The sequence below is a fragment of the Pan troglodytes genome, chromosome 19, assembly GCF_028858775.2.
Source record: "Pan troglodytes isolate AG18354 chromosome 19, NHGRI_mPanTro3-v2.0_pri, whole genome shotgun sequence".
NCBI classification, from domain to species: Eukaryota; Metazoa; Chordata; class Mammalia; order Primates; family Hominidae; genus Pan; species Pan troglodytes.
In genome coordinates this window covers 49,572,334-49,597,329 of record NC_072417.2, presented here as the reverse complement: position 1 = coordinate 49,597,329, position 24,996 = coordinate 49,572,334, and the positions used below count along the sequence as shown (strand labels likewise).

The 24,996-nt window shown below is 41.9% G+C and overlaps 1 protein-coding gene across 6 annotated transcripts in view; it reads right to left on the bottom strand.

Moving 5' to 3' along the window:
* LOC129137687 (ribosomal protein S6 kinase beta-1-like) overlaps positions 1 to 24,996 on the bottom strand; it is a 107,454-nt gene that overhangs the window by 16,057 nt on the left and 66,401 nt on the right. For 4 of the 6 annotated variants that reach the window (XM_063798890.1, XM_063798892.1, XM_063798889.1 and 1 more), the window contains 5 exons: positions 9,703 to 9,850; positions 5,750 to 5,807; positions 4,199 to 4,299; positions 1,630 to 1,752; positions 628 to 734 (listed from right to left, as the gene is read on the bottom strand). In XM_063798890.1, coding sequence (XP_063654960.1) covers positions 1,670 to 1,752; positions 4,199 to 4,299; positions 5,750 to 5,807; positions 9,703 to 9,850 — 390 coding nt within the window. In that variant the 3' untranslated portion in view covers positions 628 to 734; positions 1,630 to 1,669. Of the gene's footprint in view, positions 1 to 627; positions 735 to 1,629; positions 1,753 to 4,198; positions 4,300 to 5,749; positions 5,808 to 9,702; positions 9,851 to 13,856; positions 14,058 to 24,996 lie in introns of all 6 variants that reach the window. The other 2 variants (XM_063798894.1, XM_063798893.1) reach the window with 2 other exon arrangements.

Genomic DNA, 24,996 nt, shown 5'->3' with positions numbered 1-24,996 from the left:
CAGCTACTAGGGAGACTGAGGCAGGAGAATCACTTGAACCTGGGAGGCAGAGGTTGCAGCGAGCCAAGATCATGCCATTGCACTCCAGCCTGGAGGACAAAGCAAGACTCCGTCTCAGAAAAAAAGAGAAAAGAAAAAAAGATATAGTTTACTAATTACTACTGAATAATTGTTTAAGGGTCTGTAATCCCAGCACTTTGAGAGGCCAAGGCAGGTGGATCACCTGAGGTCAGGTGTTCCAGACCAGCCTGACCAACATGGTGAAACCCTGTCTCTATTAAAAATATAAAAAATAGCGGGGCATGGTGGCGGGCGCCTGTAATCCCAGTTATTCGAGAGGCTGAAGCAGGAGAATCGCTTGAACCTGGGGGACTGAGGCTGCAGTGAGCCAAGATCGCACCACTGCACTCCAGCCTGGGCGACAGTGCGAGACTCTGTCTCAAAAAAAAAAAGAATTAAAAAAAAAAGAATATGAAAAGAAAGTCGTTAAACAAATCTGTACTTCGCCTTCAAAAATTGAAGACTTTTTTTGTTCACTATATATTATTCAAAATATACATTAAATTCTATCTAGTTAAATCCTAGTCATTGAATTTTATACTGTCAGTGACCATTTAAGAACCTTACCTTTTTAAGCAGATCTCTGGCTTCTTGTGTGAGGTAGGGAGGCAAATTAGTTTACATTTGAGGATGTTGTCAATTGTTTTCTTTCTATTCTCCCCAGTAAATGGAGGCTAAGAGTAGAAGACAAGTGAAAAATATTAGCAGGGAGTGAAAAGTATTAGTATATAAGAAACAAATTTTAAATAACCATATCCATTTCCTGAATTAGTTATGCATGGAGATCAGAAATGTATGCTGTGAAATGGGCTAACTGCTAAAGACCTTTATTTTGTTTTAGAGACAGGGTCTCTTGTCAAGGCTAGATTCTATTAATAATCCTTAGCCCAAATGATCCTCCCACCTCAGCCTCCTGAGTAGCTTGGGCTACAGGCATGCACCACTGTGCCTGGCAGACGTGCAGTTTTTAAGCAACAGGACAGAGGAAGTAGCAGTGTCCTGGAAGGAAGCCTGTGTTTCCACCATTAACTTGCTGTGTGATAATAAGTGAGCTATGTGATTTTATGCTTCAATTTCTCCATTTATAAAAATAAGAGCATTATCTGTTCAACATCTATTTCACAGGCCTGCCATGACACAGATCATTTCAACGAAAATGTTTCTCAAAGTATGGGATCCCATATAATCATACAGCATTATTAGTGTTAAACTGCTAATAACAAATCTTTGGGCTTTGAAAACTCCATTGGTAACATTTTCAGAAAGCACAGGACAGGTCTCTTGCTACAGTGACTCAGCATAGACCATAATACATGCAGCTTTTAACTGTGCACCTACTGCTCCAGTTGGCATGTCATACATTAATGCTCCCAAACTCCACCAATCCACAGCACAATTGTGGCCACTTCTCATCAAGGTTTCAGGGGCCGTACAATGAGGAAAATAATATGCTTAAAAATGCCCCCATTGGCATATCATGTGAATTAGAATTTTAAAAACAATATACAGAGTCAATGAGGGTACAGAAAACAGATACTATTCCTTAAAACAGGTAAAATTAGCTATTACCTCCAAACCAATTATGTTTAACATGCAGCTCACATGTATTCTATTGCTCCACAAAATGTGTGTGTGACTGTTCCGTCATGAATGATTCTTTGCATAGTCCAAAGTCTGTTAGTTTCACATGACCTGCAATGAAAGATTACAGCATGATTATTCTCAGAATTCTAAGTATGTGCAGTGTTTGAACATGTCATATAACACCTTAATCTATCCTTCCATTTAACTTTTCTTGCCTCAAACTTTTCTTGCAGATGTCAAGAACAAGGTACCATCCATAAAATGGGATGCTAACTGTTTAAGGCTAGGGCAAAGTCACATTTGCCAAAGATACAATCTATCTGGTAAAGAGAAAATAAAGATAGAGAAAAAAGTGAAATAACCTGTTTAAGGCTCTAGCTTTAAGTATACACAGAATCCTCTACCATCCTGAAAAAGAAAAATCCTGGAAAAACTGTTTTATGAAGTCTAGTTTAAGTACACGGACCCTAATAAACATATTCTGTACCTTTTAAACAAAGGTGTGAGATAGTACTTCAAATATATAGCTTTTATCACACTGAACTGTGAAGAGTTCTTAAAATGGTCTCAGAAAGTCACTATAACAAGGTAGCTCATTCTGCCCAATGCTACCAATTAGGGGAAAGAAAGAAAATTGCTAGATAGTATGAATCAATCATCGCTGATCCAGAAAGTAAAAAACTTACCACCTTATACAAAGATCATTTCAGTTCAAGTTTAGCTTTCTTTACTGGACTGTCATAACAAGTGGTTCAACAACCTCAGGGGCTCTAGTATTTGAGGTTCATTTCACAGAAAAGGCACAATGACCTATTGATTCAAATGTAAACATATACTACACTCTGATACAGAAGTATGGCCTTTATTTTCACAGAACCATCTGATACACTCAACCTTATAAATGAAAGGAGAAGTCAACTATTCTATCACTCCCCTATTCTATCCTGTGACTTAGAATTCAGATCAGAACCAGGTTTTGGGGAGTGAGGAGGTGTTGATGAGAGGAAGGAAGAGACGCTGATTCCCATGATCTATTCAGTTAAGTATATCATTTCTCCTTAAAAAAAAAAAAAACAGGTGGGTGGAGGAGTATAATCTGGAATGTTTATATGAGCCTCAGTTGTTCATACATCATTCTCTAAGAGTTTGAAACAATTAACTACCTCATGGATTATTCTGTAGACATCTAAGGATTAGCAGCTGCTACCACCTTCTAGATACCCTGGGTCATCTGGTTGCTCCTTTGGGGTATGAGTGAATTGCCAAGTCTACCCACAGCCCAGATTAGCATAAATTGAGCTGTCTGTAGCAGCATGCAGTTGTAGTCAAGGCTCACGGTGTTATATCTATAGTTGTATAGATTATCGGTCTCTCTGATGTTTATGTTTGTTGTTGCAAACAGCAAGAATAAACTGATTCTGGCAGTGGGGGAGGTGGGTTATGCCTGTAATCCCAGCAATTTGGGAAGCCGAGGCAGGCAGATCAATTGAGCTCAGGAGTTTGAGACCACCCTGGGCAACATGATGAAACCCCATTTCTACAAAAAATACCAAAAATTAGCCAGGCGTGGTGGTGTGCCACAGTGGCCCCAGCTACTTGAGGGGCTGGGGTGGGAGGATCACTTGAGCCTGGGAGGCGGAGGTTGCAGTGAGCTGTAATCATGCCACTGTATCCCAGCCTGGGTGACAGAGTGAGATCCCCATCTCAAAAAAAAAAAAAAAAAAAGAGTAACCTGATGCCTATTAAACATCATATTCCCAAAGTTTTATCAAATACTTTGGTTCAATTTCAATCCTTTTTCCAGCATTAATAAAACCTACTGTAAGAAGCATAGCTTCTAATATTTACATATTTTCTTTTTCTTTTCTCTTTTTTTTGAGATGGAGTCTCGCTCTGTTGCCCAGGCTGGAGTGCAATGTCACGATATTGACTCACTGCAACTTTCGCCTACTGGGTTCAGGCGATTCTCCCACCTCAGCCTCCTGAGTAGCTGGGATTACAGGCATCCACCATCATGCCCGGCAATTTTTTTTTTTTTTGTAGAGATGGGGTTTCACCATGTTGGCCAGGTGTCTTGAACTCCTGACCTCAGGTGATCTGCCCGCCTCAGCCTCCCAAAGTGCTGGGATTACAGGTGTGAGCCACGGCACCCAGCCAATAATTACATATTTTCATTACTAAAACTCAACTTATATAATTAAGATTCACTTTTCAATTTAAGTAACAAGCCAAAATTAATGTTTAGACTGGCTTTTATAGTCTAAAACATTACACAACATTTTATGTAAGGATTCCAAAAACATGAAAAACTATAGAGTAAGGATTAAACTAAAAAAGGCAATTGAGCAACTATTATCCTCAACTTCTTTTACTCTCACCAAGTGTAATTACCTAAAGACTTAAAACATCAGCAAGTACTATGATGCCATAAATTCTGAGGGAGGAAATATACAAAATAGAGAGATGACTATGGGGCTTTGAAAATGGCCATGACCTGTGTGGGAGGATTTTAAGATGATTATTTACTATAGAATTGTTTACGGTATGTCTCCACCTTGGTGATTAAGCATGATATTCTCCAGCTTCAAGTCTCTGTAGATGATCCCCTTTTGATGTAAATGCCCCAAAGCCATAGAGATTTCTGCCAAGTAAAAGCTGGAAACAAAAGTGATTTAATAAAATTAAAAAGAGTGTAATCTATCCAAAACAGTTTATGTATGGAACAAAATTCCTTGAAAGAAACAGATATGCACCAAAGACCAAATTAGTGGGGTACAGGGATGTATGGGAAGAAGAGATGGCACAGGATGCTGCCAAAAGGCATGGGGACATTTATGTTTCACTCATTTTAGTGAAACTATAAAGTGCTTTATTTTGCCATTAGAACATACTGCTAAAATTGCAAAGATGTCCAGAATATGCTAAACTGCCATTGGTCATGTTTTGTTCTGTCTGTAGGAATTAAGCTAATAGTCATTCATTTCAAAACAAATTTCTCCCATCCACACTCAACTTTAAAATCCCATAGGAAATAGGAACGTTGTTATTCTACAGATCAAATCTTGATTTCAAAAGGTATCTTATAACCTGACCCTTAGAAGCCCACTCATCCCTTACTTAATACAGCTACATATTTATAGACAGCTAAGGCCCACAGTATCTGCCCTCCCTCCAGCCAGCCAGCCCACAACTATAAACTGTGTGACACCCAAATTTATCTACCTCAAAAGAATAAAGGGCTCAATCAACCCTGTCTGGATGTGAAAAGCACAAGGCACCACAATACTGGCTGCTTAACAATGTTGCAATCCTGCAGATTATTCCAGGATGGAGAGGATGTGTCCTAGAGGAAGGACTGAGGCAGTTTCACAGCCAGCACGACCACAAACACAGCCTCCAACACCGCTCAGTGAGCCTCCTCCACAAAAGGGCACTTCATCCCTAAGGCTCTTAAATGCAGCTTCCGTGTTAGAAAAGGCCTGAAATTAAACAATGGAATGCAGTTTTGGTAATTAAGGTAGAAAAAACATTTAAGTGTTGTTTTCTATTAAATTAATGTGTAGGATAAACTGATTTATTGTGATCCAATATTGTTGCTTCACAAAATGATGTGCATATTTTTAATTTGAAGCAGATGACATGTTTAGAAATAGGAGGGTAAATCCCATCCTGACTATATAATCAGACCACAGATGATATGCCAGGCTTATCAGCTCCCTAAGACTGCACCTTGAGAAATAGAAAGCCTAAAAAAAAAAAGGAGATGATTTCTGATAATTTCCATTGTTCCACACATAAAGGTTCACTGGAAAACCACACTCACCCACAGTCAAGGCAGGCAGCTCACCAATTCAAGGAAAGAAAGCAGCAATGAGAATGGTTCTGTTAGGAACAACTGGTGTGAAGAGCGCTCCACTCAAGCCTAACGGCAAAGAAGTGATGTGACCTCTATAGCCGCCCAGTCCCAAAACTGCTTCTCGACCGTGAAATCCTGAGTGAGTGACTGGCTCCAGATCAATTTACTGAATCATGTGGCTGCCCATAGTGGGAATGGGGCTTTGCTTGTAATTACCTGAATCTTTGCAACCACAAAAAGTTCACTTACCACGCAGTGTCTTCCATAAATATTCCCTCTCTTTCTAACTGCATAAATAGTTCTCCTCCTGTAAAGAAAAAGAAAAAACATTAGAAATAAAACAATATGGCCAGGCGCGGTGGCTCACGCCTGTAATCCCAACACTTTGGGAGGCCGAGGCGGGCGGATCACCAGGTCAGGAGATCAAGACCATCCTGGCTAACACGGTGAAACTCCCGTCTCTACTAAAAAAAAAAAAAGATTAGCCGGGCGTGGTGGCGGGCGCCTGTAGTCCCAGCTACTCGGGAGGCTGAGGCAGGAGAATGGCGTGAACCCGGGAGGCAGAGCTTGCAGTGAGCCGAGATGGCGCCACTGCACTCCAGCCTGGGCGACAGAGCGAGACTCCGTCTCAAAAAAAAAGGAAAAAAAAAAAAAAGAAATAAAACAGTATTTATTCCCAACCCACTTCTAATGAGAGAGTTTGTGCTTTCCTTCTAACCATAATTAAAAGACATCAGCCCCTTAAACATGAAAAACAGATCCTAAAAATTATAGGTTTTAAAACTAAGTCCTCAGGATTCTATTTTTAGTAGCATTCTTATTCTTCTGTGACACACATATGTTTAAAAACTAGAACTGCCTTGGAATTCCAGGTTTTATATCTAGAAACTTTGAAATATTTGTAGATTCCAGACCTGAGGTTAAAAAAAAAATCTTGATTAAAAACTCTTTAACATTTTACCCATAAGTAGAAAAATGATAGTCTACAATTAAATCACCCTCACTAATTTTAGTGAATGCTCATATTTCGTATTTTCAGAACCCTTAAATAAACAGTATGAACCTGGCAGTGGCCTAGTAAAAAACATGGCACAATTTGAGTATCAAAATAAATAATGATAATAAAGGGTTATATCACATTGAATGGTATTAGAATCCCTAAGCCCACAATGACATAAATAAATGAATACATAAATTTTTTAAATGGGGAAGAAGAGAAAGTTCTTTATTACGGTAGAATGCCAAGTAATAAATGAAGAAGGCATGACGGAATAAGAAAAATCACTTGGCAAACATCACAATTAATTGTTGCAGGCAAGAATCAATGGATGTCAAAACTGAATGTGGGCTGGGCGCAGTGGCTCACGCCTATAATCCCAGCACTTTGGGAAGGCAAGGCAGACAGATCACCTGAGGTCAGGGGTTCAAGACCAGCCCGGCCAACATAGCAAAACCCCATCTCTACTAAAACTAAAAAAATCAGCTGGGTGTGGTGGTGCCTGCCTGTAATCCCAGCTACCCGGGAGGCTGAGGCAGGAGAATCACTTGAACCTGGGAGGTGGAGGTTGCAGTGAGCTGAGATCCTGCCACTGCACTCCAGCCTGGGCGACAGAGTGAGACTCCGTCTCAAAAAACAACAACAGCAACAAGAACAAAACTGAACATGAAAGTTTGATGGAAGATATTTAAATAATCTCAAAGTATCTCCTCAAAAGATACTTATTAAATACAAAGGCAAAAATGTCACCAGGGAAAAAACCGGCAGACACCACCTTATACATGTGACTGAAGTTAACATCACAAGTAATGGGACAAAGATATAAATAATCATGTACCTCTTGATCTGATGCATTAAGGAGTACACAATGTCAGTTCAATGGTCCTGCCAACATTGCATAACCTGAATCTAATACTAAGAAAACATCAGCTAAACCCAAAGCATTTCTACAAACTAACTGGCCTGTACTAATCAAAAATGTCAACATCATGAAAGTCAAAGAAAGACTGAGGAAATGTTCCAGATTAAAGGAAACTAAGGAGAGTTATAATTGCATCAAAGTTAATTTCCTATTTCTGATCATTTTAGTATAGTTATGTAAGATACTGTCCTTGATTTTAGAAAATATACACTGAATAGGCTGGGCGCAGTGGCTCACACCTGTAATCCCAGCACTTTGGGAGGCTGAGGCGGGTGGATCACCTAAGGTCAGGAGTTCGAGACCAGCCTGGGCAACATGGTGAAACCCCATCTCTACTAAAAATGCAAAAATTAGCCGGGTGTGGTGGTGGGTGCCTGTAATCCCAACTCGGCAGGCAGAGGTTGTAGTGAGCCTGAGATTGCGCCACTGCACTCCAGTCTGTGCGACAGAGTGATACTCCATCTCAAAAAAAAAAAGAAAAGAAAAGAAAAGAAAGAAAACATACACTGAAATTTTAGGGGTAAAGGGAAATCATGTCTGTAACACTCTCAAACAGTTCAAAAAATTATGCATGCATGCATGTATATATGTATACACATATATACATATACATAGAAGGATAAAACAAAATAAATGTGGTGAAATGGTAACATTTGGGGAACCCAGGTATCCAGGTGAGAGATATATAGGAATTCTTTTTTTGTGTGTGTGTGTGACTGAGTCTCGCTCTGTTGTCCAGGTTGGAGTGTAGTGGTGCGATCTCAGCTCACCACAACCTCCGCCTCCCAGGTTCAAGCGATTCTCCTGCCTCAGCCTCCCAAAGAGCTGGGATTACAGGAGCACACCGCCATGCCCAGCTAACTTTTCTACTTTTAGTAGAGACAGAGTTTCACTATGTTGACCAGAGTGGTCTCAAACTCCTGACCTCATGATCCACCCACCTTGGCCTCCCAAAGTGCTGGGATTACAGGCATGAGCCACTGAGCCTAGCATAGGAATTCGTTATACTACTCTTAAAACTTTTTAAATATGAAATTATGTCAAAATGAAGTTTTTCTGGGTGGGCACGGTGGCTCGCACCTGTAATCCCAGCACTTTGGAAGGCCAAGGCGGGCAGATCACCTGAGGTCAGGAGTTCAAGACCAGCCTGGCCAAAACATGGTGAAAGCCCAGCTCTACTAAAAATACAAAAAAATAGCCTGGTGTGGTGGTGCATGCCTGTAATCCCAGCTAAATGGGAGGCTGAGGCAGGAGAATCACTTGAACCTGGGAGGCAGAGGTTGTGGTGAGCCGAGATCACGCCTCTGCACTCCAGCCTGGGCGAGAAGAGTGAAACTCCATCTTCAAAAAAAAAAAAAGGTTTTCCAATGGCAATAGTCACAAAAAAGTTGCTACATTCTGCACCTTTCTGTTCCATGTTACATGTTACTGCAAAATCTTTCTCAGAGAACTGAACTGTGTTTGCTAGAAATAGATACCTGTGGCCGGGTGCAGTGGCTCACACCTGTAATCCCAGCACTTTGGTAGGCCAAGTCAGGTGGATCACTTGAAGTCAGGAGTTCGAGACCAGCCTGACCAACATGGTGAAACCCCATCTTTACTAAAAATACAAAAATTAGCCGGGCATGGTGGCACATGCCTGTAATCCCAGCTACTCGGGAGACTGAGGCAGGAAAATCGCTTGAACTACAGGAAGCAGAGGTTGCAGTGACCCAAGATCACACCATTGCACTCCAGCCTATGCGACAAGAGCGAAACTCCATCTCAAAAGAAAAAAGAAATAGATACCAGTGATCTAGAAATGATATGGAAGCAACAAGTTCCTATGAGGTGGTAGGCCCTAGCAAATGTGGATGATTTCCATTATAAGCTACACACCCCATCACTAAGGATACAATAAACTAAAAACTCTTGTTTAAAGACCCAATTCCAAAAATAGTCAGTATGTTAAATAATCCTCCCAATTATTTAAATTACAGTATCTTACCCCAGTACAATTTGATGGCTCTACATCACTTAGGTATTTGTTTTTCTGTTAAGTGACTGATTATAAAGGAATTAACATAAAATTTTACAGATGGGGGAAAAAAATCTTCAGTTTCCTCCATATTTGTCTGCCAAAAGAAACATTTGGTCATATCTGAATTTTGCACTTCAGCGTACTCATCAATTTTAAGCACTATTTGATGATAATGGGAAAAAGTATTTTTCCATTGAAAAATAACATTTTGACCCAGTTTCTGGAGCAAATGCAAATAATTACACCAAACTCTGTGTACTGACCACTGAGATACTCAAGGATGAGGTAGAGTTTTCCACCAGTCTGAAAGGCATAAATTAAATCCACGATGAAGGGATGCTTTACTTCTTCCAGAATATTCCATTCTGCTTTTGTATGAGCTATATCTTTAGCATTTCTTACTATCATTGCCTAAAGGGAAAAGAGATGATCTGTAAGAACAAAATAGTGAACATTTTTATTCTATAGTAACTGGAAAATCTATTTTGTGTTTTTCTTGCCAATATTGAACTATTAACCATAGTTCCCACTAGACACTGAGATGGGGTAATGGAAAACGTTCACTTTATATATGCCTCTGTGCAGTTTGGATTTTTTGCAGTGAACATGTAAATGAATACCTAAAGAGACTTTTTAAAAAAGATATCGGTAATCAGATCACATTTATTCACATATTCACAAACTATTGAGTGTCTACCATGCTCCAGGCTGTGCCAAGAAAGCAGAATTGAAGGAATGCCCTGTCCATAGGAGTCCAAAAGTCCACAGGAGCCCAAAGTCTCAGGGAAAAAAAGACAAGTCAATGTAGGTAAGTGCAGGATGGTAAGGGTAAACAGGGGAACTACATCTGACCTAGCAAAAAGTCTTGCTTGAAGGTTATTAAAATGAAATGTGGCCTGGATGCGGTGGCTCATGTCTGTAATCCCCGCACTTAGGTGGGCAGAGGCAGGAGGATCGCTTGAGCCCAGGAGTTTGAGATCTGCCTGGTAACAAGCGTGACCCCATTCTCCACAAAAATGGTTAAAAAAGAAAGAAAGAAAGAAATGTAGAAGGTAAAAAAAAAAAAAAAGGCATTCCAGTGCAAAAGAGGCTTGATAGGACAGGATATGTCTGGGGAATCTACAAGTAGTTCAGTATGGTTAGAAGTGGTTAGAGATTAGGCTACAGAAGTAGGTAGAGGCCAGGAAATGGAAGGTCTGGACAAAGGAAGGTCTGGGTGAAATGAACAAACCTTTGGCTTTATGAAAGACACGTCTAGTAGCAGTAGGGAGTATTAGGAGACAAATGAGACTAGTTAGGAGGCTAGTATAATAAACCAACTAAGAAGATCTGTTAAGAAAATGAAGGTAGAAAAAAATGAAAGGCTAAGAATACATAATTTGCAGGCTAGTATAATAAACCAACTAAGAAGATCTGTTAAGAAAATGAAGGTAGAAAAAAATGAAAGGCTAAGAATACATAATTTGCATTTGCTGACAAACTAGACATGAGAGGAAATGAAGATATCTTTATTTCTGCATAAGTAATAGGATAGATAATGGTGCCATTCAATACTGGCAAATGAAAGTGAAAAAGTTTTGGGAAAACGATGCCCTGTTTTAGACATGCCAGGTATCAGTTCCAGGAAGTTAACCCAATGGTACATCTCCATAAGTAATATGGAAAGCAAATACACAGGTTACTGGTTGCAACATTATCTGTGAAACTGACACACTGGAAACAGCCTAAATGCTCAGACATAGGATATTGGCCAAAAACCTATGGAATCTACACAACATGTAACAAAGCTATAAAAATAAGAAACATCTCTATAAAAACAAGATACAAAAGAGTATTTAAAAGTACAGCAGCATGGATACTATGCTATCTTTTATACAAGAAAGGGGAAATGAGTATATTATATATTATATATATATAATATATAATATATAATATATAAAATATATATATAATATATAAAAAATATATAATATAATATATTATATATATAATATGTATCTGCTTATACCTGCAAAAATGAAGACAACTAAGACAAACTAAAAGCTAATGATAATGGAAGGGAAGGACAAGAACTCAGACTTTTGAGTATACTCTCTGAGTAAAAACTCAATGGGTTTATCATCCATTTTTTTCTTTCCTAAATCAAATATTACTGCAATTATAAAATGTAGATTTTTCTTTTTGAACCATATTAATGTTTAATATATTCTAAAAATAAAATAAAATCAACAACGATGAGGGGTGGGAAGTAGAACTGAATACAATAAGAATACATAAATTTAATTGACTATTACACCAATAATTTTACCACAGAAAGAGAAAGAGAAAAAAGATATAAAAGGAAAAGATTTTTCTTTTTTAAGACAGAGTCTGACTCTATCACCCAGGCTGGAGTACAGTGGTGTGGTCTTGGCTCACTGCAACCTCCACCTCCCAGGTTCATTCTCCTGCCTCAGCCTCCGAAGCAGCTGGGACTACAGGTGCCCGCCACCACGCCCAGCTAATTTTTATATTTTTAGTAGAGACGGGGTTTCACCATGTTGGCCAGGTTGGTTTCGAACTCCTGACCTCGTGATCCCCCTGCCTTGGCCTCCCAAAGTGCTGGGATTACAGGCGTGAGCCACTGCTCCTGGCGAGAAAAAGATACTTAAGTAATTTTAAACTGTACAACGTTAGTAGCCTATATGTAAGCACACAAAAAAATTGCAAAGAAATGTTAAATCAAACTTAGTAGGTTTGTAGCTGGAAATACTATTGGTATTATAATTTTCATTATGCATATATTGTACAACTGAACAAATGAATGCATTTATTTATGTTGTTACCAGAGTTCTCACTGTAGAAAAAATGGAGATCCAAATATGACCTGAAAGAAGAATGTGGCCGGGCGCGGTGGCTCACGCCTGTAATCTCAGCACTTTGGGAGGCCGAGGCGGGTAGATCACAAGGTCAGGAGTTCAAGACCAGCCTGGCCAAGATGATGAAACTCCGTGTCTACTAAAAATACAAAAATTAGCCAGGCGTGGGGGCAGGCACCTGTAATCCCAACTACTCAGGAGGCGGAGGCAGAGACTTGCTTGAACCCAGGAGGTGGAGGCTGCAGTGATCCGAGATCACACCACTGCACTCCAGCCTGGGGTACAGATCGAGACTCCGCCTCAAAAATAAAAAAATAAAAATAAAGAAGTAGAACGCTATGGAATTCGACTAGAATTAGGGCTAACAATATGAAGCACTTTGGGAAGCCAAGGCAGGTGGGTCACCATGTTGGCCAGGAGTTTGAGACCAGCCTACCCAACATGGTGAAACCTCATCTCTACTAAAAATACAAAAATTAGCCAGGTGTGGTGGCGTGCACCTGTACTCCCAGTTACTTCAGAGGCTGAGGCACGAGAATCATGGAACCTGGGAAGCAGAGGTTGCAGTGAGCTGAGGCAGCCTGGGGTCCAAGGCTGTGGTGAGCCACGATCACGCCACTGCACTCAAGCCTGGGCAACAGAGGAAGACCCTGACTCCAAAAAAAAAAAAAAAAAGGGGGTGGGGGCCAGGTGCAGTGGCTCACACCTGTAATCCCAGCACTTTGGGATGCTGAGGCAGACAGATCATGAGCTCAGGAGTTCAAGACCAGCCTGGCCAACACAGTGAAACCCCATCTCTACTAAAAATACAAAAATCAGCCAGGTGTGGTGGCATGCGCCTGTAATCCCAGCTACTCAGGAAGTTGAGGCAGGAGAATTGCTTGAACCTGGGATGTGGAGGTTGCAGTGAGCTAAGACTACATCATTGCACTCCAGCCTGGGCAACAGAGTGAACCTCTATCTCAAAAAAAAAAAAAAATTTAAAAAGGGAGTATAGGGCCAGGCGCGATGGCTCATGCCTGTAATCCCAGCACTTTGGGAGGCCGAGGTGGCTGGATCACGGGGTCAAGAGATCGAGACCTTCCTGGCCAACATGGTGAGACCCCATCTCTACTAAAAATACAAAAAATTAGTTGGGCGCGGTGGCGCATGCCTGTAGTCCCAGCTACTCTGGAGGCTGAGACAGGAGGATTGCTTGAACCCGGGAGGCAGAAGTTGCAGTGAGCTGAGATCACACCACTGCACTCCAGCCTGGTGACAAAGCGAGACTTCAACTCAAAAAAAAAAAAAAAAAAAAAAGGAGCATAAAAAAATCTTTAGAGAAGAATGACAATATAGAAAAAATAGAAAAGTCTCCATTTTATAATCATAGTAATATTTGATTTGGCAAGAAGCAATCCAGATAAAACCATTAAGTAAAGATTATTATGGGACAGAATATTCACACAGTTTCTATCATTCCATAGATCACTTGTTAATTACAAAAGGAAAAGGAGGTTGGGAATGGAGGCTCATGTCTGTAATCCCAACGCTTTAGGAGGCCGAGGAGGGCGGATCACCTTAGGTCAGGAGTTTGAGACCAGCCTGGTCAACATGGCAAAACCCCGTCTCTACTACAATTACAAAAATTAGGCAGGCATCTGTAATCCCAGCTACTTGTGGGCCTGAGGCAGGAGAATTGCTTGAACCCAGCAGATGGAGGTTGCAGTGAGCCAAGATCGCCAGTGCACTTCAGCCCGGGTGACAGAGTGAGACTCCTCCTAAAAAAAAAAAAAAAAGCCCTTAGGAGATATATAGAAGAAATTAGGGGTGAAGTGCTATGAAATCTGCAGTTAACTCTCAAATTGTACAGCAAGAAAATTTATTAAAGTTAAAAAAGTGAATATTCATAGATATACATATATGTGGGTGCAGGTAGAAAGGGAGGGACACACAGACAAAGAAAATATGGCAAAATGGTATCAACTGGTGATCACCGACCTATCCTTGGAACTCTTTGAAAAGTTTTTAAAAATTGCAAAAGTATATTATTTTTGAACTGCTCAGGAGGTTTAAATTTTTGAATTTTTAAAATAAGCAATCAATTGTGAGGAAGTCTGAGAAGCCACAGACAAAGAGATAAGATGAAAAACAAGGAAAGTAGAATCACAGTAATGAAAGGAATAGAGTTTCAGAATGCTGTGGTCAGTAGCTTCAATGCAAAAGAAAGTTAAATTAAGGATGAACTCAGTAAAGACAACTGGATTCAGCAACTGGGAAGTCAGTGATGACCTAGGGTACAGGAGCTTCATTGAAATAGTACAGTTGGGCCACGGCACGTGGCCCACACCTATAATCCAGCAGTTTGGGAAGCCGAGGTAGGTGGATCTCTTGAGGCCAGGAACTCAAGACCAGCCTAGCCAACGTGGTGAAACCCCATCTCTACTAAAAATACAAAAATTAACCAGATATAGTGGCACGCCCCTGTAATCCCAGCTACTCAGGGAGCTGAGGCATGAGAACTGCTTGAACCTGGAAGGCAGAGGCTGCAGTGAGCCGAGACAGGGCCACTGCACTCCAGCCTGGGTGACAGGGCAAGACTGTCTAAAAACCAAAAAATAGCCCAGGCGTGGTGGCTCATGCCTGTAATCTCAGCACTTTGGGAGGCCGAGGCAGTTGGATCACAACGTCAGGAGATCGAGACCATCCTGGCTAACACGGTGAAACCCCGTCTCTACTAAAAATACAAAAAATTAGCTGGGCATGGTGGCGGGCGCCTGTGGTCCCAGCTCCTCGGGAGGCTGAGGCAGGAGAATGGCATGAACCCGGGAGGTGGAGATTGCAGGGAGCTGAGATCACGCCACTGCACTCCAGCCTGGGCAACAAAGCAAAACCCCCTCTCAAAATAAAAAAAAAAAAGGAAGTAAACTGGGTATCTGCCTTTAGAGGTGTTGTACGTTTTCAGCATTATAAATGAATAGAGATGAGTGGCAATAGTTACTTTGGTCCATAGATTTTTGGTATCTTAACTTTTTGGATCTCTTCCACTAAAGGGACTGCCTGTTGAACGTTGTTAGGAATGTAAGTACTGAAGGCAAACTGCCTGGGTTTGAATTTTGTTCTGTCCCTTGCACCCTGCCTGGCTTCAAATCCTAGCTCTGCTTATTAAGTTCTTTTAAGGGGATGATCTTTGAGCAAATGTCTTAGCTTCTGCTTTCCCAAGTAAATGGACACAATAGTTGCTACTTTGTGAAAGATTCATGTAATTGACCAAGTAGCATCAGTGTTCAGTTTCAGTCATTGGTGATTCTGCAGTTGGACTGTGATGGGGTGTTGGGGTGGGGGTGGTGTGTGTGTGTAGCACTTAATTGCACGCAGGAAGGAAAAGATACTTTTGATGACCGGGAGGCAGCTTTTCTCTGCTTTTGTGTCAAAAGGGAGGAAGGGAGTTTGGAGAGGGAAATGAATTCTGTTCAGTACTAAGCTCTCTTCCTCAAAATCAGAGGTACATAGAATGTGTAATAACTTACAGAATTTCTAGACTTCAACAATCTGAATGTTTTAAAATTCATTTTTATTTTTTCAGGTTGAGACTGAGCTAAAGTTAATCTGTGGTGACATTCTGAATGTACTGGACAAACACCTTATTCCAGCAGCTAACACTGGCAAGTCCAAGGTTTTCTATTATGAAATGTAGGTTCTATACTAAAAATTAACAAGTGTACTTCAATAATTTTAAACACGCTCAGGAATAATTGGCTTTGTTTCTTTTTTCTTAGATCTATTTCCTATTATTTTCCTTATTAAATATAACCAAAAATCCCACAGAAATTAACTGAGGAGCCTCTAAATATCAACAAAATTATCACTTGATAGACTAGAATTAAACAAGCAAGTGGTTCCAAGAAATGGCACAAGTGTATTAATCATAAAATAAAATTTCTACATGAAACTTTCAGCCAGCACTGTGAAATGTGTGGCCGTTTAGGGGAGGGGAATGAGATAGGTCCCATGAAAGCAAAAGAATATAAATAAGTAAAGCAAAAGCTAATGCATTTTTATAATAGCCTGACCATCTTTTTATTCCAACATTAACTATCCTTCCAACATTAAACAATTATTTTTTTAAAAAAGTTGGAAACCTACATAGAAGGAAGTCATGATTCTAAAAAGGCCAACTTTTAATTTTGCATTTTCCTTTCTAGTATAGAACCTACATTTCATAATAGAAAACCTTGGACTTGCCAGTGTCAGCTGCTGAATGAGGTGCTTGTCCAGTGCATCCAGCAGGTCGCCACAGATTAACTGTAGCTCAGTCTCAACCTGAAAAAATAAAAATACATTTTAAAAAATCAGATTGTTTCAGTCTAGAAATTCTGTAAATTATTACACATTCTATCTACCTCTGATTTTGAGGAAGAGAGCTTAGTATTACAGAGAATTGGTTTCCCTCTCCAAACTCCCTTCTTCCCTTTTGACACAAAAGGAAGAGAAAAGCTGCCTCTCCGTTATAAAAAGTATTTTTTCCTTTCTGCGTGCAATTAAGTGCTACACACACACCACCCCCCACCCCAGCACCACCTCACAATCCAACTGCAGAATCACCAATGACTGAAACTGAACACTGATGCTACTTGGTAAACACTGGTCAATTACATGAATCTTTCACAAGGTGGCAACTATTGTGTCCATTTACTTGGGAAAACAGAAGCTAAGACATTTGCTCAAAGATCATCCCTTAAAAGAACTTTAATAAGCAGAGCTAGGATTTGAAGCCAGGCAGGGTGCAAGGGACAGAACAAAATTCAAACCCAGGCAGTTTGCCTTCAGTACTTACATTCCTAACAACGTTCAACAGGCAGTCCCTTTAGTGGAAGAGATCCAAAACTAGTTAAGATACCAAAAACCTATGGACCAAAAAAACTATTGCCACTCCTCTCTATTCATTTGTAATGCTGAAAATGTACAGCACCTCTAAACGCACATACCCAGCTTGCTTCCTTTTTTTTTTTTTCTTTTTTTTTTCTTTTTTTTGAGACTGAGTCTCACTTTTTCCCGCAGGCTGGAGTGCAGTAGTGCGATCTCGGCTCGCTGTAACCTCCGCCTCCCGGATTCAAGCTATTCTGGTGTCTCAGCCTTCCGAGTAGCTGGTATTACAGGCACTTGCCATCACGCCTGGCTAATTTTTGTATTTTTCTTTTTTCTTTTTTTTTTTTTTTTTTTTGAGACGAGTCTAGCTCCTCGCCCAGGCTAGAGTGCAGTGGCACGGTCTCCGCTCACTGCAAGCTCCCCCTCCCGGGTTCACGCCATTCTCCTGCCTCAGCCTCCCGAGTAGCTGGGACTACAGGCGCCTGCAACCATCCCTGGCTAATTTTTTGTATTTTTAGTAGAGACAGAGTTTCACCGTGTTAGCCAGGATGGTCTCGATCTCCTGACCTCGTGATCCGCCCACCTCGGCCTCCCAAAGTGCTGGGGATTACACCCGTGAGCCACCGCGCCCGGCCCCTGATTTTTGTGTTTTTCTTAGTAGAGACAGAGTTTCACCGTGTTGGCCAGGCTGGTTTCAAACTCCTGAACTCAGGTGATCCGGCTGCCTCAGCCTCCCAAAGTGCTGGGATTGCAGGCATAAGCCACCACACCCGACCTTATCACAGTTTTTTGTTTTTGTTTTTTTGTTTTGTTTCTTTTTTTTTAAGAGACGGAGTCTCACTCTGTCTCCCAGGCTGAAGTGCGGTGGTGCGATCCTGGCTTACTGCAACCTCCGCCTCCCGAATTCAAGCAATTCTTTTGCCTCAGCCTCCTGAGTAGCTGGACTACATGTGCATGCCGCCACGCCCAGTTGATGTTTTTTGTATTTTAGTAGAGACGGGGTTTCACTGTGTTGCCCAGGCTGGTCTTGAACTCCTTAGCTCAGGCAATGCGCCCGCCTCAGTCTCCCAAAGTGCTAGGATTATAGGCATGAGCCACTGCGCTTGGCCTAACAACGTTTTAGAAGCGAAAAGTTATGTACATATAAATATTCCTTACATTTGTATCTACATTATTAAAAACCACAAACCAGCTGAGTATAAATGGGGGAACAGTTTAACACACATCAGTAAGACTGAAACTTGTTTATGCTGAGAGAAAATATACGCCGGGCGCGGTGGCTCACGCCTGTAATCCCAGCACTTTGGGAGGCCGAGGCGGGTGGATCACGAGGTCAGGAGATCGAGACCATCCTGGCTAACACGGTGAAACCCCGTCTCTACTAAAGATACAAAAAATTAGCCACGCGCGGTGGCAGGCGCCTGTGGTCCCAGCTACTCGGGAGACTGAGGCAGGAGAACGGCGTGGACCCGGGAGACGGAGCTTGCAGTGAGCAGAGACCACACCACTGCACTCCAGCCTGGGCGACAGACCGAGACCCTATCTCAAAAAAATAAAAAGAGAATGCACATTTCTAGCCCTACTCCCAAGCACACAAATCTTGGAAGATTCTTCTCTTACCAAAGCCTGGGCACCACTATGCTAAATGTTTCTTCCGTACCCCAGTGATTTTTCTGTTTGCTTTAGGGCTCAAAAGAGAGTCATTGCAGTGGTGGGGTCAGCTTTTAACCTCTCTCTTTTCCTGGAAACCAGTTGATGCCTGTAAGAGGGGTTTCCTGAGCTCTCTGAATAACTTCAATTTGTTCTTTTTGGGCCAAGCACTGTGCTGCCTGGTCCTGCTGATGAGAGTTCGGCTAGAGGGAGGGGTGGGAAGGGGCCTGGGCTGGGGGACCAGCTAGGGGGCAGCCTGCAGCCCTGAACCCTAATCCTCGTCACTGTCCCTTCTCTGCCTCATAAAGGTGTTCTTGCTCTTTCTCATTTCTAGCCAAGCCTCCTCCCTCCACACACGTGTTCTCATCCAGATCAGTTTCGATTCCTGCTGGTGGAAAGCAGCCTCAGGCAGGGCCACTGCACAGGAAGAGCCGGCCTGGGTGCAGGCGGGGCTCCGGGAGTCACCCCAAGACGCCTGGCTGCCCTTCATTGTCCTCCGCATGACGCCGGTGCCAGAGCCCACGTGAGCCTTTGCCAAGGAGAGATTCAGAGACGTGAGCAGAAGAGCCTGAAGAGGGACTTCTTCAATAAGGCAGCAGGAGGGTTTGGCTGATGGAAGATGTTTCCCGGAGGCCTGTTCACGCTCCACCCTGAAAGCCCCAGGGCCCTGAGAGTCAGCCAGGCCGCCAAGGCTGTCCCCTCCAGGCTGCAGGATGATGCAGGAACTTGTTCTCCTCAGCACTGTGTAGATTTCAGCTTATGAGTTCTGTCCATGTTTTGTGAGATTTATAGCTAAGTATTTAATTTTTTGAGTGATTATAAACAACATAGCAGTTTTAATTTTAGTGTCTACTTGTTTTTTATTACTATATAGAAATACAATCGGTTTTCATATATTTATGTTGCATGCTGTGCACTTCTAAACTCACTAGTTTCGGAAGCTGTTTTTTGTTTTTAGATTCCTTAAAATTTTATATAGGGGCAATCATGTCATTTAAAATAGGAACAGTTTGATAATAATCAACCTGCATGCCTTTTATTGTAAGAAAATCCCTAAATGCTGGGATTACAGGTGGTGAGCCACTGTGCCCAACCAGAAACTTTTTTTGGTGATTTCAGATGAACTTGACTTTTACTGTAATTATACCTGAAGTGTTTGTAAACAATTGTTTAGAACTTCTATTTGTCATGGACTTATGAGTTTATTCTTTTGATCACATAGTAAGACTTTTTTTGTTTTTAAAGTTATAAATCTCTGTATGTACTTTGCTTTTCTTAATTAAACATAATCCAAAGTAAGCTGTGACTTTATTTATTTATTTATTTATTTATTTATTTATTTGAGACAGGGTCTCACTTTGTCACCCAGGCTGTGGCTCGATCTTGGCTTACTGCAGCCTCAACCTCCCAGGCTCAAGCAATCTTCCCACCCACCTATGCCTCCCGAGTAGCTGGGACTATAGGCATGCACTACCAGGCCTAGCTAATTTTTCTATTTTTTGTAGAGGCACGGTTTCTCCATGTTGCCCAGGCTGGTCTCAAACTCCTGGACTCAATCAGTCCTCCTGCATCGGCCTCTCACAGTGTTGGGATTACAGGTGTGACTTTGCCACCATCCCCGGTTTCTTTTTTTCAACAGGCAGAGTTTAACTGTCGTGGAAGCTTCCTGCCTCAGCCTCCCAAAGTGCTTGGAATACAGGTGGAAGCCACTGCACCCATCCAGCTATGTTTCTTTGGTAGTGTACAACATTGTACACTACCAATGTATCTGATTTTCAATTTTGCTTGAGATGTGATGCAAGTGGTGTCAGCCTGCTGATAAGATAACACTGTCAGGATGAATCTTCCACAGAAATAATTGCTTTTTTCCCCAGTATTTAATACTGAAAGATATTAATGGTAATCTATTGGTGGCTTAATATAAATTAAGCATGTTTTCTAGTTGTGCATGAATGCTGGCTGGCAACTTAGTACGTTTTGACAGTTGTTTAAATACGTAATGTTAAGCTTAGGTTTTAAAAAAGTAAAACTTAAAAAGGAAAATAAAAAGAATCTCAGGATCCCCAAACTCCTTATGCCAAAGAGAAAGTTAAGCCTGGAGCTTGTGCCACACAACACTGCCATGCTTTTGCCAAGTGCAAAGCTGCTACTTCACAACCTTGTGTGAAAGCATGAAGCATTAGCCAGACCTCCACAGGATGCAAAAGGCCTCAGGCAGCTCCAGATGTTTGCCCCACAAATCAGTCACGCTTAAATATTTTGCTGCCTCAGAAACTTTCAAGATGTATATCCGCCCATAAAATGAGGGCATGTTGATTGTAACTTTAGGTCTGCAATCTAAATCTAGCTCCTAAAACCAATGCTGTTCCTTTCTACACAGATAATGTTGATTCCAAGCTTATCTTTCCAGGTGCAGAACAAAGCGAAGATGAGATTAATCATTCTTCCACCTACCCGGAGACACCTGCACAATTAATTCTTCCTTTACTCCCTTTTTTTCCTTCAGAAGTTCACCTCATCTTATGTAAAATGCAGATCTACTGGGCACTAACTAAAGTCTCACAAGAATATAACTATTCCCTGTCTCACTACCTACCTGCCCCTCATCCTACATGCCTTCCCCACCCCCCCTTTTTTTTTTGAGATAGAGTTTCGCTCTTGTTGGCCAGGCTGGAGTGCCATGCCGTGATCTTGCCTTACTGCAACTTCCGCCTCCTGGGTTCAAGCGATTCTCCTGCCTCAGCCTCCCAAGTAGCTGGGATTATAGGTATGCACCACGACGCCCGTCTAATTTTGTATTTTTAGTGGAGACGGGGTTTCTTCATGTTGGTCAGGCTGGTCTCCAACTCCAGACCTCAGGTGATCTGCCTGCCTCGGCCTCCCAAAATGCTGGGATTACAGGCTTGAGCCACCGTGCCTGGCCATGCCTTCCCCTTTTTAAGGATATGTATAAATACTAAATCTCTTTAAAACTTCTTCAGAGAATCCATGCCACAGACTCTTTCTGTGCCTTGTGTATTTCCTGGGCACTTCCTCAAGCTTGGACTCAATAAACTTTGGCTGATGGAGACTTAACTCAGCCTGTCATTTTTTTTGTTTAACAAACCGATAAACTGCTGTTTATTATTTACTTTTAAAAAATAAAATAAATATGAATTGTTTGGCACATTCAAAAAAATTTAAGGACTGCTTTTGAAAGACACTGTTGAAAAAATGAAAAGATAGTCACAGGCTAAGAGAAAATATTTGAAAATCAGATTTCTGATAAAGTGCTTGCATCTGTCAAGTCTTGTTAAATACCAACAACAACAACAAAAAAGTACTCTCATCCAAAATATGTAAATTACTCTCAAAACTACATAATGAGAAAACCATCTAAGTTTATAAATGGGCAACACGTTGAAACAGACAATGCAAAAAAAGAAGAGACACAGGCATAAATAACCAGCTGAATAAATGTTCAACATCATCACTCTTTAAGGAAATGCAAATTAAAACCATTAATGAGACACCACTACACAACTATTAGAATGTCTAAAATGAAAACATTTCACTCAGGCTTGAGAGGCTGATAATGAAGTTCTGCCTAAGTCCTGTCACCCAGAGTTATCCGATATACCTTAGGAATGCACCCTGAGGCTGGGTAATTTACAAAGAAAAGAGATTTACTTTGGTTCACAGTTCTAGAGGCTGGGAAGTCCAAGATTGGGCAGCTCATCTGGTCAGCTTCTGGTGAGGGCCTTTGACCTGTGTCCTAACATGGCAGAGAAGCAGAAGGGCAAGCAAGCGTGTGCCAGAGAGAGAGAACAAAATAGGCTGACCTGCTTTATAACAACCTACTCTCAGGAGAGCTAATCCATTCTCTTGATAACTCACCCAGAGGAAGTCATTCATCCATCCTGATAACCCAGTCACCTCTTAAAGACCCTGCCTCCAAACACCATCATGTTGGCAAGTAAATTTCAACATGAGTTTTGGTTGGCACAAACCACATTCAAATCATAGCACCTGTCAAGCAGAGAGACCAGCCTGTCCTAAACACCCTGAAGGAAGTGCCTCGGGTAAGGCCCTGTGGGGGGACAGGGAACAGAATAAACCTGGCAGTGGTAGATTCTCAGTCTGGTTCATAGAGACCATCATACTTACATTTAAAAAAAAATTTTTTTTTTTTGAGATGAAGTCTCACTCATGTTGCCCAGGCTGGAGTGCAATGGCACGATCTCGGCTCACTGCAACCTTTGCCTCCTGGGTTCAAACGATTCTCTTGCCTCAGTCTCCCAAATAGCTGGGATTACAGGCACCTACTACCACGCCCGGCTAATTTTTGTTCTTTTAGTAGAGACTGGGTTTCACCATGTTGGCCAGGCAGGTCTCGAACTCCTGACCTCAGGTGATCCTCCCACCTTGGCCTCCCAAAGTGCTAGAACTACAGGCATGAGCCACTGTGCCCGGCCACATTTTTAAAAATTTTAATTGCAGGCAGGTGCAGTGGTTCATGCCTGTAAATCCCAGCATTTTGGGATGCCAAGGTGGGCAGATTCACTTGAGCTCAGGAGTTTGAGATGAACCTGGGCAAGAGGGCGAAACCCTGTCTCTACCAAAAGTACAAAAAATTAGCCGAACATGGTGGCATGAGCCTGTGGTCACAGCTACTCAGGAAGCTGAGGTGGAAGGATGGTTTGAGTCCAAGGGTGGTGAGAAGGGGTGGGGGTGGCACGGAGGTTGCAGTGAGATGAGATCACACCACTACACTCCGGCCTGGGTGACAGAGTTAGACCCCATTAAAAAAAAAAATTTAATTGTGGTAAAACACATAATATAAAATGTACCATATTAACCAGTTTTAGGTATACAGTTCAGAGGTATTAAGAACATTCATGCTGTTATACAATTATCACTACCATCCATCCGCAAAACTCTTTTCATCTTGTAAAACCAGAACTCTATACCTATTAAATGACAAGTCTTCATTCCCCCTCCTACCAGCCCCTAACCACCGTTCTACTTTCTTTTGTTGATTCTGGCCACTCTAGGTATCTCAGACAAGTGAAATCATACAGTGCTTTTTCTTTCTTTCTTTTTTTTTTTTTTGAGACAGAGTCTCACTTTGTTGCCCAGGCTGGAGTGCAGTGGTGCGATCTCAGCTCACTGCAACCTCTGCCTCCCAGATTCAAGCGATTCTCCTGCCTCAGCCTCCCGAGTAGCTGGGACTACAGGCACTCATCACCACGCCCGGCTACTTTTTGTATTTTTAACAGAGACGGAGTTTCACCATGTTGGCCAGGCTGGTCTTGAACTCCTGACCTCAGGTGATTTTCCCACCTTTGCCTCCCAAAATGCTGGGATTACAGGTGTGAGCCACCGCACCCAGCCTACAGTGCTTGTTCTTTTATGACTTTTATTTCACTTAATGTTCTTAAGGACCATCCATGTTGTGGCATGTGCCAGAATTTCCTTCCTTTTTAGGGCTGAATGTATGTCTGGCCCACATTTTGTTGACCACTCATCCATTGATGGACACGTGTTGCTTTCACCTCTTGGCTTTTGTGAATGATGCTGCTACAAACATGGGTGTTCACATGTCTCTTTGAGTTCCTGCTTTTGGTTATTTGGGGGATATACCCAGAAGTGGAATTGCTGGATGTACTTGCTGGATGTAATTCTATGATGAGGTTTTTGAGGAACAGCCATGCTGTTTTCACAGGGTTCCAGTTTACTCACATTCTAGCCAACAGTTGTTATTTTCTGGATTTTTTTTTTTTAATCATAGGCATCCTAATGAGCGTGAGGTGGCAGACTCCCTCAGTCAATAGGGCAGAGAACAGAGAGCCTCCGAGAAGGGTCTGTGACTTTGAACACTAGAGCTCTGAGCAGGAACATTCCCGAGGGCTGCTTCTAGTCTCCTGAAGACCAGAGCTAACCACTGGGAATGGATTGTGGTGACTGAAGGGTGCCGAAGTAAGAACTCTCAGTGGCCTGGCACTGTGCCTCGAAGTGCTTCCCTACTGTACTGTGTTGATTAGTCTAAAAACATGTCAGCCTTTGGGTATGACCTTACTGGGGCACCTCCAGACAGGGTGTGGAGCAGAGGGCCCTCCTTTATGGGCTGGACTCACTAGTGAAGCTGCTTAACTGTGACTCACCTCCAAGGCTCAAGGTGATGCTAAGGTGCTAAACTGCTGGAACTCTAAGCTGTGCCTG